We start from the raw sequence: 15,427 nt of genomic DNA on the forward strand, positions 1-15,427 counted from the left end.
ATTCACAACAAACATCAAATAGAACAAATATATTTCATAAAATGTTAACAAACAAATGGCTTCTACCGCGATAATTATGTAAAATTAAATGAATTATATCCCAGCTTCAGAAGATTTGCCTTTACCTTTACAGAGCTCTTTGGTTCCTCCTATCAGGCTGTACCTTCTCATATTGAGGTCAAAGTTCAGATCTACCATAACTGACTGACACCTGCTGGCCTCAGGTTTGCAACCAGCTTGTGACTGAGAAACCAGTAACCTGCTCCCAGATGATGACATGAACTTGTTAGTTCCTCTGTCCCTTTAGTAGCTGATATATTGTGGAAATCCGGTAGAAATGATGCAGTAATCAGTCATGTTTACATAGAAACAACGCGCAGCGAGGTTTTGTTTGTGAGACTTGTGGTCACGTGGGTCGGTTGTGGGCGGAGCTTGGTAAGGTCCATGGTAGCGAAGGTACAGGCCGAACCAACAGCTACTGTCAGGTTTGCTCTCACCAGAAATTGGTTATTTTGATCTTTAAAATGTTTCTGCTGCATCATTTGACTAAATGTGTTGATTTAAAACTTTTAGACCGAACATCAGCACGCAGAAGTTTTCATCCATCTGAATGTGAAATTACTGTATCTTGGAATTGGTGAGTCTGAATTGTTGGTTTTGTAGCATTAGCCGCTAGCGGTTAGTGTAGTGGGTTGAGAAACAGTAAAAATTAAAAATTAATACACCCCTATTTTTGAATCAGAATTGGTCTTGTCTTTTGTCTTGGTTTTTTGCTTCTGTATATAGTCGAGTTTGCTGTGTGCATATATCTTCTCGCCAGAGGGGGCGCTCTCGTGCCGCTGTGGGTCTAACAGAGAGAACGAGTTTCCTGGCTCTGCGCATCAACTCGCTTCCTCTGTGATCCACAGATCTTGTTTGCACAGGATTCAGCTGCCTGTGTACCACCTGGTACCGGCTCAGATTCCCCTGGGTCTGGTGCCGCTAACATTAGCATTAGCCGCTAGTGGTTAGCATTATTTATTAGTTTCATTTTGGATTCTTGCTTTAGGTTCACGTTCAAGCTTCCACTCAAGTCAGTTGTTAGCTTGATGCGTAGAACCTTACAAGTCCTGTTTGTTTCATACAGGCCAGGTGGACTCGGATGGACTCGGATGGACTCAGATTTCCTCAAACCGGCTGGAGGTTTGTGGATGGTGAGCTAACGAACGGCCCGGCTCGGAGCTTGTAATCCCGGCCTGCAGCTGAACCCTCCGGCGGTGTGGTAGGAGGCTGAAGCAGCCTGACCTCCATCTCATGAACATAAAACTGCCTCCAACACGCTGCAGGCTGCAGACGACTTGTCTTCATGCTTGAACTGATACAAACTCTACAAACTCTGAAATTACAAGTCGTGTTTGGGTCATTAGTCATTAGTTGCGGCTCATTTAGCGCAGCTGGTGATGAACTCGCATTTGAAATAATATCAAAATGCGCTTAACAACAACTGCTGTGGCAACTTGGAAACAACTTATGGTATTTGGTTTAGCTTTATTTATTTCACACATTTTTATTATTGCCTTTGGATTATTATTATAATGCATGCTACCTGAAAAACAATCCAGTCTGTCATGAATTAGAGCTCCAGTAGACGATGGTTATCTGTGTTTCAGTATTGCAGTGTAAAAAGCTAACTTGGTGGCACTTGCCTTTAAAGTCTGCAAATGATGCTAAAATTACAAACAGTGATTCTAATATTGGTGCATAAAGGAGTGAAGAAGCTGGTGTGTTAAGTTACAACCCAACTTCCTGGACTGTAACCACTTTGAAAGAAAGAAAAGTCAGATTCAGAGGAAGATCGTTCAACCCAAATTAAGATGGAAACAAACTATCCTGATGAGACGAGCGGCTGATCATTGTTCAGTTCCATCGATTATCAAATGTTTTCTGCTCGTACCTTTTAATTTTGAGCGAACTTTATTGGCTGTCTTCTTGATGTCAGCTGTGAGGTCCTCCAGCTCCTGCTTGGTCTCTGCAGAGAAAAACAGGAAAAACGAGGTGAGGACGTGGCACAAAGTTCTCCAACAATCCGTATTTCATTTGAGAAATGATTTATAGTGAGTAGTTTTTAGACCACTAGGAATCTGTCCTGGCTGATTAAATTCATTTGAAAAGATTTAAAATCGTATTTGATTTCACAGAAACCTCAGATAGTTTAGTGATTAACGAGCAGCAGTGTCTCGTTTTGTGAGCATTTCTTCTGCATTTGGACCTGCAGAATAAAACTCAGACATGGTTTCTCCCTGAAGCTGTTTGGGGGTTAAAGGTCGAGGAGGAGGAGCGGTAACCTCCCATCGTGTCAGCCATGTTGGAAGGTGGCGCCGGCGAGCGGAGGCTGCAGCAGTGCAGTCAGATTTACGAGTGCTGCAGTGTCTTTCAGCCGCTCTACCTCTGACTCAGCCTGCTCCTCGGCTGCGGCTCGGAGACCCAGCGGGGCGTAGCTGCAGCGCGGACCGCAGGTTGCCGCTGCGCTCGACCCGCTAACGTCTACCTGGATAAACGTCCTGCGAGGGCGCCCAGGAATTAATCTGGCGTTAAAAATGCAGCAGAGAGTGAATCTGATGAGCTGTTTCTGTTTCTGAGCTTCAGATTAATTATTAAACCCGTCAGCGTTTTGATGAACATTTCTGTCAGTGACCGTTAAAGAGAAACCAAACTCTGGCAGAAAACCAGCTTTGTAACGCCTCAAACTGCCACCAGAGCGTTTTAATTGGCTGGTCGTTAACCAATTAGCATTAATGGAGCGGATTGATGAGCAAACCTGCTGTCAGACTTTTATTATCCCATCAATCAGCAGGTGAGTCATCAGAAACGCAGTTAACACACTCATCAATACACTAATGATCAATCAGCAGCGGCTCTCATCAGTAACACCAAACATTCTGTCTCTGCGTCTAGTTTTTATTCAACCTCCAGGTTTTTGTGTAGGGTTTTGTGCAGCGCCCCCAGAGGCCAGGAGGGGAACAGGTCGTCTTGTCCCATCTGGTCTGCGGGTTAAAAATGGCCGCGTTTGCAAACGAAGCCTAAATGTGCTGCTGTTCCTTCAGTTCCAGTTTAATGACAGTTTAATGAACACCAAGTTGATCTTTATAAAATATACCAAACCAAACAGATTTAAGGTGAGTTTTTAACGCTGATCAATGACAACCGATAGCAACTGATGAATGAAGTCAGACGAGTTTTAAAACGTCATTCAGACAAAATATGTTGCATGAATGAATGAATGAGAACTAGTTTATACTTCAGCTGTGAACTTGGTTCAGAATGTTCAGGTGAACTATGAACATGAATGAATCATTTTAACGCAGCTGAACTGAATTTAGAAATAGTCAAGAATGAACTGATGTTCATATACACATTAAAAATAACATCCTAAAATTGTATATTTTATTTACACTTTGTTTTAAAATATTCATGAATGTATTCAGAATAATGTTAAAATTGTATTTTTCCATTAAATTAATTTTAACATCTTGATTCATTTAGTAAAATTCTAAATACAATTTTCAGAAATGTAAATATTTCAATCAGCAATTATTTTTTTTTAACTTACATTGGATTTTAGTGAATGTTTGTTTATTTAAAAATGAACTAACTAGCTTTTAAATCCAGACTCAAATAACATGAAATAAAAATGTTTGTTTGTTTTATGAAGGTCTTATTGAGGGAGATTTTCCTCTGGACACAAACTGACTGTTTATTCTCTAAAAGGCTGAAGGAAACTGAGCCGTTAAAATGTTTTAATTTTTTAACTTGAACTCAGATTTAGTTGATGTGATTAATGAGTGAAGCCAGCAGCTGTAATTAAAATGACCGAACAGATAAAGAGAACAGGATGAACTAAAATGAGTTGTTAGGATCCTGAACGGCTGCGGTTTACATCTGTAGTCCTCAGCTCTCACTACAACTCCCATCATGCATTATTCAGGCTGCTGAGAGCCAGCTGACCCAGAACTGAGCTGGAAGCAGGAGAGGAAAGAGCGAAGAGACGAGTTTTCACCGCGAGGAGGAACGTCCACTGACCTCACTTTGGGTTTTTATCACCCAGATCAAAGTCTGTGCGCTAACGTCAAGAAGCTAATAAAACGCTTCCAGGATGGGAATACCACTGAACAAAACCAGGAATGTTTTTGTTCACGTCATCAGAAATATTGGAGTTGAAATCAAACATTCTGACAAATCTCATGTTTCAGTTTTCTTAAACAGAAAAACATTTTTACATTCAGGGTTTTCCTCGCCAAATCAATACTCTAAAATATTTCTGTCTGAGATTATTCTGCAGCAGACTTTATTATAGCCAGGCTTTTTACACATTGTGGATCTGAGGGATGGTGCAGCGATTCACCTGCTGGCCAGAAAGATTTTCTGCAACTGTCACTGAACTCACCAGAGTTTTTCTAAAATACATCAGGGAAAAAAGTCTCTACATTCATTAAATATTTTTACAGTGACATAAATTAGGCTAATAGCTGACAGAGGTCAGAGGTCGTTTCATTTATACATATGAACATTAAACTGGTGCTGGAGGCTTGAAGTGCGGTTATCGCTTTAGCATTAGCTTCCCCTAAATACCATGTTGGTGTAGCGCTTTAGCATTAGCTGTGCTAATGTTTATGATTAGTGGTTTGGGGTTAGTGCAGCTAACGTTAGCTAGCGATGTCTCCTCACATCGTAATTCTTAAGTCGATAACCAAAACCTCGATACAGATTTCAAATATTTTCCAAATTAAAGTTTACAAAACAAAAAAACACAAAACAAAAAAGAAAATTAATGCTTCAGAATTTATCAAGAAAAATTCATTTAGAGAAAGCTTAGTGCGCTAAATATTTTTAGGGTTAGCAAAACTGCTAACGTGCCAAGCTAAACGTTAGCTGCATTAGTGTGCCAACCACTGGTTTTGTCATTCACTCATCCCACTGTGACTGGGAGACAGATCTAGATGTCATTAGCAGAATTGATTACATGCTTTTCTTTCTTTGAACCTCGTGCTTCAGATTGATGATTCAGTGGATATGAAGCCACTGATGGCCTCCTGGGTTTACAGCCTCACTGGAAACTTTGTTTTCCTCTCATTAAAGCTCCCAACATGAAGGAATGCAGAGCTAATGGACGTTACTCACATGAGGCCAAGCTGGCGTCTCCTCCACCACATAATGTGACGTCATGCAGTTTAAAAGCAGGATCATGCAGACAGAAACACGGAACAGATGGAAACAAACAAAACGTCATTTATCATGCAGAAGAAAGTAAATCACATGGAGAAAACATGCAGGAGGAAAACACCAAACTCATCAGGACAGAGTTATCGGGGTTCTGGTTCTGACCGACCCAGAAAGGTCCAGAACCGGACTCGGTCTGGATATCGACCCGTCCGGTTTTAACCAGGAGGGCGATCTGCTGTGGACCGGCTGCAGGTGTCGGTGCTGACCGAGTCATAGCCGACCGGGTCGGACCGGGTCGGGCTGCAGCATCGGGTTCGCGCCCTCCGGTCCAAACCTCTTCCGTTTCTTCTTCTGGTGTCAGGAGGAGCGGCGGCGTGGATCGGGTCGGACGCGGCACTGCAGAGCTCATCAGAACCGGGACGAGGTCGAGCCGCTGGAGGCTCAATCAGAACCGTCCCTCTGTGTTTACGACCCGAGATGGACAAACCGCAGGGTCTCTGTCTGGTCCCAGAACCAGGCTCCAGGTGTTTAAAGCCTTCTGGAGCCGGATGCCTGTCGGAACCAGAACCAGTCCTGCTTCGGGTCTGAGGATAGCAGCACAGGACGGAGGGATGAAATGTGACAGGAAGCTCACCCAGGAGCCAATCAGGAAGCTGGAAAAGTTCTGAAATCACCGGATCGGGAATGTTTACCTGTGAACCGGACCATGGATCGGGAAAAGGGAAAGATCGGGAATAACCAACAGGACCCTCCTGACCCGGATGGGATCATTTGGACCTTTGTCATGAAGAAGGAAGTTACTGTCTGGATAAGACGGATCCGTGGCCCAGCAGGAGGATTTACAGCGATTGGTTTCTGCTGATCGGATCGATGGACTCAGGAGAATCCGGGCCACTGAACCCAAACAGCAACAGAACCAAGCAGAGATCCATCCGCTCCTCTCACTGAGGAATCGCCGCGTCGGAGCTGAAATCTGGTTCCGACTCAGCTGGAGAAACGGGAACGCCGAGTGTCTGCATCTCGGACTTCCTGCTGCGGGAAACATCCAGGAATAAAATCTGCAGCATGTCGGACATTCTGGACCCGAGGCTGAGCTGCAGCTGGCAGCGAAATCGGGTCGGCTTGCTGGTCCGGACTCAAAGCCCAGTCAAACAAGGGTCATCCGGGGGCCACGTGACCCCCCTTTCACACCGTTTGAGCCCGGTTCTGCAGAACCGTCCACAGCTGTGTTATTCCACGCCAGAGCCGGACCCGACCAGAACTCTGGACGAGCTTTGGTGGTGCAGATGTTAGCAGAGGGAAGAGGCTGAGCGGCGGCTTACTTTCGTCAGGGTTGGGCGCGGCCAGGATGGCGCTGTGCTGCTTCTTCACCTGCTCCACGTCCTCAGACAGCTTCTCTATGCAGCCGCGGATCTCCTCCACCTGGACGGACGGACAGTAACATAAAACGTTTTATTTAAAAAATAAAATAAAACATGAATCATTTGAAACATAAGAGTCCATTTCTTCTGTTTTAAAGGTATTGTTGGCCTAAAATTATTCCCACATTATTCCAGCGTCAGCAAAACGTCATTCATGTGTAAAATAGTTTAACATCATTCTGTATCCTAATGTTATCCAGAGTTATTGGGATCAAACCGGTTTATCTGAATATCAGGATTATTTGATGTTGATGTCATTTTATCTGAAAATGATCCCATTTTTATTCAGAAGCTATGCTAATGTTTTTGTGGTGTTAGCTTAACATTATGCTAGCGTTACCCAAACCTGCCCCACCATGACCTCTACATGACCCCAGTTATCGTTACCCGAACCTTTTCTCAGCGTTGGGCTCCAGATGGTTGCCTTGGTGACGCACCTGTCCGTGTTTCTGGGTCTCACCTGTTCAAAGAACTCGTCCATGAAGTGGTCCCTGTCGACTTGCACCACCTCTTCATCATCATCGCTGTCCTTAGCCTGCGGACACAGAGGATGAAGATGAGGCTCTGAACAGATCTGATTGGCTCCCTGGTGAAATAAAATCTGTGACATCATGAGTTTAAGCCAATTAAAGCTGCAAACTGGATGGATGGCCAATCAGAGCTTTTCTTTCTCTGCTGCGTCTCTTTGGATCGTTTGTCCTGAACTGACCATCGGTTTAATTTCCATCAGCTGGATTTATTCCTGTCAATATGTCGGCAGCCTCCAGAGAAATCTGTCCTTAAAATCTTTTTCTCTGTCGAGCCTCAAACCTCTGAACTGGATTTAATGGATCCATATTTCAAACGATCCATGAAGTCAATAAGTGAGTCTGAGGAGAAGCTCACTGCTGGAAACGTTGAATAATTAAACATGTGAAAGGACAGAAGGTCAGAGGATCCTGGTGCTTCTAGAAAATCAGTTCAGCAAACTGGCCACTGATCTTTCAGGGTCTTGATGTTCTGGTTCTGACTCAGATTACATTTGTTGACCCGCTGCTGATTTGGAGGCTCAGTTCAAACCCGTTTTACTCTGAATTTGCTCAGAAACGAGCTGAAAACATGGCGGCGACGGGCAAACGGCCTCCGAGGATCAGGCGGCTGCTGGCCGCTGATAAAGTCCAGCCGCCCAATCAGCTTCCTCCGTCAGCGACAACCGAACAAACGGTTCTGTGTGTCGGGTCGCCTGGAGATTATCAGCTGGGACAGAGGAGCAAGGCCTGATGGGAAATATTTCACCTCCTTAGCGGGTATTTATTGACCTGAACAGAACCAGTAGTTTTGTCCCAACGATCAGAAGTAAACCGGGTTGAAAGCAGATGGAGCTGAACTGGGTCAGACCGGGCCACAAGCAGAAGGTTCTGCTGAGGTTTTAGGTTTTACTGGAGCTTTTTTCAATGGGATCTTACAGAATCTAACTGGATCTACATGGTGCTCACTGGTTCTGACAAGATCTAAATGTATCTGTCCTTCAGCAAATATCATCCCCAATCCCAGCCAATCCCAGCCAATCCCAGCCAATCCCAGCCAATCCCATTCAGTCCATTTTATTCCAGCCAGTCAGCTTCAGACTCAGATCATGTCTCATTCAAGCCGTTTCCAAGGATCTCTGTAGATTTCTTCAGAGATCCTTATCTGAAACCCAGATGTTCAGAACCGACCCAAACAGCTGCTGGTGAAACCTGAACAGATTTTTGATCTAAATCTTTTTTTTCATTGGATCTTTTAGTTTTCTGCTCCGCAACGAGGCGGGTTCAAGGTTCCTGGTTCATGTTGGTGTCCAGCGTTCACTTCAGGTAGAAACAGAAAAAGGAAACCTTCAGCTGTATCATGTTGTGCAGAGCAGAGCGCTAACATGTCCGTTCTGCAGATGGTTTGTGGTTCCTGATCGCTTGGGGCCAAAATGCAGCTCATCTGAAACTGGGTCGTTCTACTTCTTCAATTCACAGCTTTAAAAATAATGACTAACAAGCTGCAGATCCGCAGGCGGCGCCGACTCCATCATCCTGCCACAGGCAGCAGGTTTTAGAGGAAATGACTCAACATGCTGCGCTGACGTCAGACTCCTTAAAACATCCAGCTTTCTGTCCTCGGACTGTTCAAGCCGTCGGTCCAAAACCTTCTGGGTTCGGATCTGGTTTCAGGGTTCAGTTTGGGTCGGGCTTCAGGGCCAGAAAACGCAGCAACGTGTCATCGAGTGTCTGACTCAGACAGGGTCCCTGAAGGCACCGCGGGCCCCTCCCAGTGGAAATCCTCCGCAGACGATGTGACGGCAGAGGACTCGATAACCTTCAGAGAATCAGCTGATCTGAGAGACTCCAGGAGATAGACCGAGCCCAGACCGATACCGCCTCAGATAAACAGCAGCACCATCAGGAAAATTAGGTTAGAGGAAAAACTCTAGCCTAAGAAAATATCAGAACTAAATACGCAATAAAAATAAAACCAAAACGGTCAACCAGAAAAATATAAGAATCCCAGAAGCAGAAGGAAAAGATAAATAAACCTAAACATTTAAAATTTAACATCAACAATTTCTTACACAGAAAAAAAGCTATTATAATAATTTAAAAAAAATACAAATATCAACTGAAATATGAGATTTATCACAAATAAATCTGGATATAAAAATAGACTGATAAAGTCAAAAACTGTTCACCATAAAACCAATTAAAGCTAAAACTGTGATTTATTATTATAATTAAAATATAACTCAATGTAAAAACACTCAGTTAAATAAAAATATTCTGAGATAAAACAGCTGAGTGACATCAACCGAATCGGACCGAGAACCAGAACTGAGCTGCAGCACATAAAGCCACATGTGGCCCGGTTCTGCAGAACCTCAGGACTGTTTCTAAAGACTATGCACCGCCTGATGGGGGCGCTGCTGCAGACTCTACTGATCCTGATGGGCCCAAATCTGGTTCCTCTGGGAACTTCCAACAACCAGAACAACACAGAGATCCAACAGATCCCGAGCAGAACCGGGGGGAGTGTCCGGGACGGAATCAGATCCAATTGATTCCAGGATTTAGACAGAATTAATATCTGGAGACGATTCCATAGCAGCAGAGAGGGAGGATGAGGATGATGATGATGATGATGGAGGAAGCTCAGACTGGACCTGCTGGTTCTGGTTCTGGTTCTGTCAGTGATTTAAGGGAATAAAGTTGTTCTTCTTTTAATCAGTAAATAGAGCCGAACATTAACGCCTTAATTTCAATTAATGAATTTAAAAATGAAATTAATCTCATTTTCTTTTAACACACAAAAGTTCCAGCAGGAACCTTTGTACAGCTGTGTTTCTGGTGGGACCGTAAATCTGACGCACAAGCGATTCCTGATCAGATGAAGCCTTTTTGGTTCTGGTTCTCTGAATTAAAATGTGGAAAAATCCTCAAAGTTTAACTGGGATTATGGAAAAAACAGGAAAACGGATCAGAGTGATGACCGGGTCGGGTAAAGTCCGGCTTCCTGTGACCCGGTTCTGATGGACCGGATAAATTATTAAAGTTTTTCTACATTTCCACTGATGTTCTGTTAAAACTTTAAACTTTTTCCACGAAGAGAGAAAATGTTTGAAAATGAATAAAGTGAATTAAAACTGCAGCTTTTCTGCCGTTTTAATAAAAGGATCTTAAATCATCTTCTGCAGCAACAAACATCATAATCAGACGATTTTAACACTTTATTGAGTTCAGATTGAATCAGGAGGAACTGAGCCGCCGTCCCGTCTCTCCTCTTCTTCCTCTTCCTCCTCTTCCTCGCGTCTCCGCTCTGCTCTCACGTCACACACGCTCACATCAGGAGGCTGACCTCAGGTGTCACAGCGAGCTCTGATGCCAGCAGAGTGTGTGTTTGCATGCATGGACACACACTCTGCATACGCATGTGTGTGAGCAGCAAAGCACGCCCGCAGCATTTTACCCACAATCCTCTGGGAGCGCTGGCTCTTCCCAGAGTCCATCTGTGCTTCCAGTCTCCCACTTTCACAGCCAACAGGAATTTTTCCTGTTTCCTGCTGATCCGGACGCTCAGAATTCAGAGGCTGTCAGGAGCTCCTGAATGCACCACCAGAACTGCATCAGCAGAGCGCGCGACTTAATGATCGGGTCTTCAGAACCAGAACCAGTGAAAATCCTCATGATTCTGCAGTGAGAACCGAAACCGGACCGAAGGTTTTCGCTTCAGCTGCAGAGACGATCTGAATCTCCAAACAAACTAGAAAACGACAAAGTGACTCCAAAGATGAACCGAAAGTTTAAAAAGGTGCAAAACAGAAAAACAAGGAAAAGCTTCCAGAATAAAATACAACCAAAAAATCCTGCAGAGAAAATAACAGACTGAAAAACAGTATTTTAAAAGTTGAAAAAAGAAGCAGAGCTTCCAAAAACCGTCTGAAAATGGAAAAGCTCAAGGAGAGGCTGATGGAGTCGTTTCTCCGCTTCTTTGCTGTTTTCAGATCCTGATCCTGAATCCGTTCCAGGGTTTGACTCCTCCCACGTCCTCTGGCGCTTCATCCAGCTGCTGCTGGAAAACGAGCCGACCCCCAATCTGACCGAACCTTTAAGAGAAACTAACGATTCTAAAAACTTTAACAAATATCAATTTATTTAAACTGGGACCAGGATTTTAATGTGTAAATTTTGATTATTAATTGCACAGAATTTGATACGTGGACGTTTTTTGGGTTTTTTTCCCATATTTTCCATAGAAAAGTCCAGAACCGGAACCTTTATATATTTGCTTGTTTCTGGCGACTGTAAATCTGACGCACAAGCAGCATCCGCTGACAGTGACGGACAATGTCTTTAGTATTTGTTGCTCCATGAAAACCCGGATCCACAATCATCTGAGAAAAACGAAAAATCATCTTGAGTTTCTGCAAAATGCAAAAACCTTTTCTCCATGTTTGAAAAGTCAGTAAATTGATCACAAATGATCTAAAACGTATTAGGAATCTTCTGAAAACATTAAGAACTTAGCTTACCTGGCGTCAGAGCTAGTCAGTTAGCTTCACTAATACTTCCAAAGCCTAGACCAATCAAAATGCTCGAAAAAAAAGCGTTGCAACAGCCAGCCAATCAGTGTCAGCCAATCTTATGTATCATTGAAAAAGTAACAAAAAATCTGCAGTTCATGGTTTTTTTTTATTTTAATGCTAATATAGTCGCAAGAGGAAGTGCAGGTTGGTGACGATCCGACATGTTTCACCATCTGATTTCTGGTATTTAGCACATTTATTTCTCTCAGGATGAAACATCAGAATATTCTGATCAGAGGGTTTTATTCTTCCTGAAAACTGATTTTTAAAGGTGAATATTTTTTATTTATTTCTTCAGTTTTTTGTTTGTTGAACAGAAAAAAGATTTCAAACTCCTTCTGACTGATCTGATGGTGTTTAATATTTGCTGCTTAAATCGGACGTCATGGAGGATATTAATAAAGTCTGTCCTGGAAAACAGAATCTTCTCCATCAGTCCTGGAATCAACCCGGGGCTGACGGCTGTTCAGACGGGGCTGGGATTTCCTGACGCTCCTGAAGGCAGCATGTCTGGTGGTTTAGAGCAGAACCGCAGAAACCTGGTTCTGATTGTTTCTGCTGAATTATTGAAGCTGTGACCGGGCCGGAGGTTCAGCCTGAGAGTTGAGACGGAGCGGAGCGTCAGCGAGGAGGACGGAGACGCTCGGCTCGTCCTCTGGTCACTTAGAGACTCAGACCTGAAACCACGAAGAGGAAGAAAAGTCTTCCTCTGAATGAAGAGTTGCTGTTATGTCCTGACTCTGTGAACACATAAAGGACGGATCCGAGACCCTCTGGATAATCAGTAATGACCTTTTAGCCAAGCGGACGGCGGCCCACAGGAAGTGAGAGTCCAGCTTCCTGTCTCCTGATTTAATAGAATCTGCAGAAATTCAAATTCCTAAAAATTGTATTTATCCCAAAGCAAAATTAACTCATCCAAGAATCTTCAGAGTCGTTGTGGATGGTGATGCTCCAGTAGCAGTCAGTCTTGCAGTGAACCTGAAGAGTCCTCTGACTGAAGCCTTGCTGTGTGACAGTCTCATGACCATCAGGACATGCTAACATGCTAACATGCTAACAGCTCAATATCAAGGCAAGCAGAAACCTTCCAGCTGCAAATCATCCAGAACCAGAAGCAACAAATGTCCCAACGTTCAGTCGACCAAACAAATTTACAAAACCCTTCAAAGTTTAAATGTAAGGAGTGGGCGTGTCTACCTGCACTCTGGGCTCTGATTGGACGGAAAACAGGAAGTCCTCTAGCAGTGGGAGACAAACCTACGATCGGAGGAAGAAACTGGACATGAAAGATCAAGTAGGTTCCAGCAGAACCAGGTATTGGTGCTGTGACCCGGTCCATCCTGCACTGAACGGCTCATTTTGGGGAAAAATAAGGCACTCCTTCCTGTTCTGGTGCTGAAACTTTATGGTTTCAGGATTTAAAGAAATGGTTTCCCAGATTCACTCAACACCATGTAATGTTGTAAAAGATCCAACTGAACCGACTGCAGCAGAACGCTTCAGAAACATTCCCGACCAGAACCAGGCTATTGCGCGATAAGCCAGAGGATGGAGGGTTTCTGCGGTCCGGCCCGGCTCAGACTCAGGTGAAGTCCGATAAGACGACCCCACAGAGGTTGATGCCAGACCTGAAACACCGTATTACTAACGAGGAAGTTTAGAGAGCATCCTGAAGGATTTTAGACTAACGGAGCCGATTACTGATAACACTGAATATTTTACAGTTTTAGCCCATCAGCCCAACTGTCTTATTGGGATTTTCTTCTCTAAATATGTCACTAAATCTTTCAACAAAAAGGATTTCTTCTTTCTAAAAGCATCTGCTAGATTCCAGCAGCTGCACAGCTGAAGCAGGATCAATACCTGACACATCAGGTGTTACAGCTCACCTGAGCATCAACGCTACACCTGGGATTTATTCACAGATGCTGCATCGTTAACCGCCTCCTTAACAAGCCACCAAAGCTCAGAAAGCAACAGAAAACTTCAACAAAGTGGCTTCCTAGCAGAAAATTAATTAGGTGAGGCTCTAATTGGATAATTAAGACTCTTTGTACACACACACACACACACACACACACACACACACATTCTTGTCCTTCTGTCTGTCTGAGGACTTTATATCGACTACCATTTATTTTAGTAACTGCTTTTATGCCTCTAACCATCACCAGTCTAACAGAGCGAAGACTGAAAAAAATTTAAAACTGATGAGAATCACCAAGAAAGTAAATATGAATCTATTATATTTTATATATTTTTGTCTATTTTCTACTTTATTCAATGTTTATTTTTACAATAATTATTTATTACAATTTACTTCATTTTTAGTTACATTTATTTGGTTTCCTTTGTTTATTTTTTTCTGTTTGAATGGATTTAATTCTGAGGGAAAAGTTGTGACATAATCACTTCCTCAGACATAAAGAAGTTTGCATATTAAAATAAATGAAATGCAACAGAAACATTTCAAACATTCGTCTGGAGGAAGAAATGTTTGTCCTGAACTGACCTGATGTGACCTCAGCAGGGTTCACTCACAGGTGGGAGGATGAGGCAGCTCAGATGATGAAGGTTGGTGACTCACTTCCTGTCAGCGTGAAGGTGAAGCTGAGGCTGTTTGATTCATTCACCTGCACACCCTGACTGGGTCACCTGCTTTCTGTTTGCTCATTCATTCCCTCCTTCCTGCCGTCTCTGGGTGAAACGATGATGATGATGTTGAGGTGGTTTCATGTCCACCATCATCATCATCATCATTTATCACAAATTAATTTCATGAACCGTTCAATGTTGCTGACTGCTGTGAAGTTAATTAACATTAATGTGTTTAAATGTTAATTATTTAAACCTTTTCCAACATGTTAATGGTTCCTTCTGCAGGAAGTTCTCTACGACAATCCATTTCCTGTTTCTAAAGCGTCCTGATTCCACTTCCTGTTCCCCAGAGAGCCATGCCGTTAGCATTAGCATGTTACCGTTCAGGCTGCAGCTGAAAACGACCCAAACCTCATTTTTGTCTCACATGTGACACAGATTTTAGACTTTTTTCAGTTTTCTTCTAATTGAACACATTTCTGTTTAAATTAAAGCCCCTTGGACTGAAACTATTACCCAGAATCCTCCTCTCTGGGGCACAGTGTGGGGTCAGAGGAAGAAATGGGAATTCAAACAGCGATGAATTACAGAGAATTTTTGAATATAGACAAATTTAGGTTTGGAGTTCCACATGGATGTTTCCTCGAGACGCTAATAATATTTAATAGAGGTGTTCCGATCGATCGGCCACCGATCATAATCGGCCGATTTCCGTGAAAAAGCGTACGATCGGTGATCGATCAGCGTCTCTTGTTGCCGATCACAAGTATCTGACTTCTCCGCCTGCGTTGCAGCTCGTCTCCTCTTTCCTTCTCGCTGCGCAGCAACAAACGCTGAGCCACGCGGTGAGAAACCTGAACGCCAGCGAACGGGGACGTTCGCGTGTTGCGGCGGAGAATGACCTCGATGGCGAAGCTCGTCACAACGCATCAACACAACCAAGCTAATATGATATTCTCTTTAGAAAAGCTTAAACATTTAATAGCGGTGCTAAATACACAGGTTATTATAATGTGTAGCCATGGAAACAAGGTGTAGTTTTTACAACTGGAAACAGCTGATTAGTATCTCAAAAGCTCAAATAATCCCTGAACTTTGACCCCTAATGCCAGAGGAGTTGAAA

General features: G+C 43.4%; 1 protein-coding gene across 1 annotated transcript in view; it reads right to left on the minus strand.

The window, feature by feature from the left end:
• The window catches only part of stx1b (syntaxin 1B), a 48,388-nt gene that overhangs the window by 21,676 nt on the left and 11,285 nt on the right, over positions 1-15,427 (minus strand). The window contains exons 2-4 of the mRNA XM_032588626.1: positions 7,081-7,155; positions 6,522-6,621; positions 1,934-2,008 (exon numbers count right to left, since the gene is read on the minus strand). Of these exons, the coding sequence (XP_032444517.1) occupies positions 1,934-2,008; positions 6,522-6,621; positions 7,081-7,155 (250 nt within the window). The remainder of the gene's footprint in view (positions 1-1,933; positions 2,009-6,521; positions 6,622-7,080; positions 7,156-15,427) is intronic.

This window comes from Xiphophorus hellerii, chromosome 16 (assembly GCF_003331165.1).
Source record: "Xiphophorus hellerii strain 12219 chromosome 16, Xiphophorus_hellerii-4.1, whole genome shotgun sequence".
Taxonomy (NCBI): domain Eukaryota; kingdom Metazoa; phylum Chordata; class Actinopteri; order Cyprinodontiformes; family Poeciliidae; genus Xiphophorus; species Xiphophorus hellerii.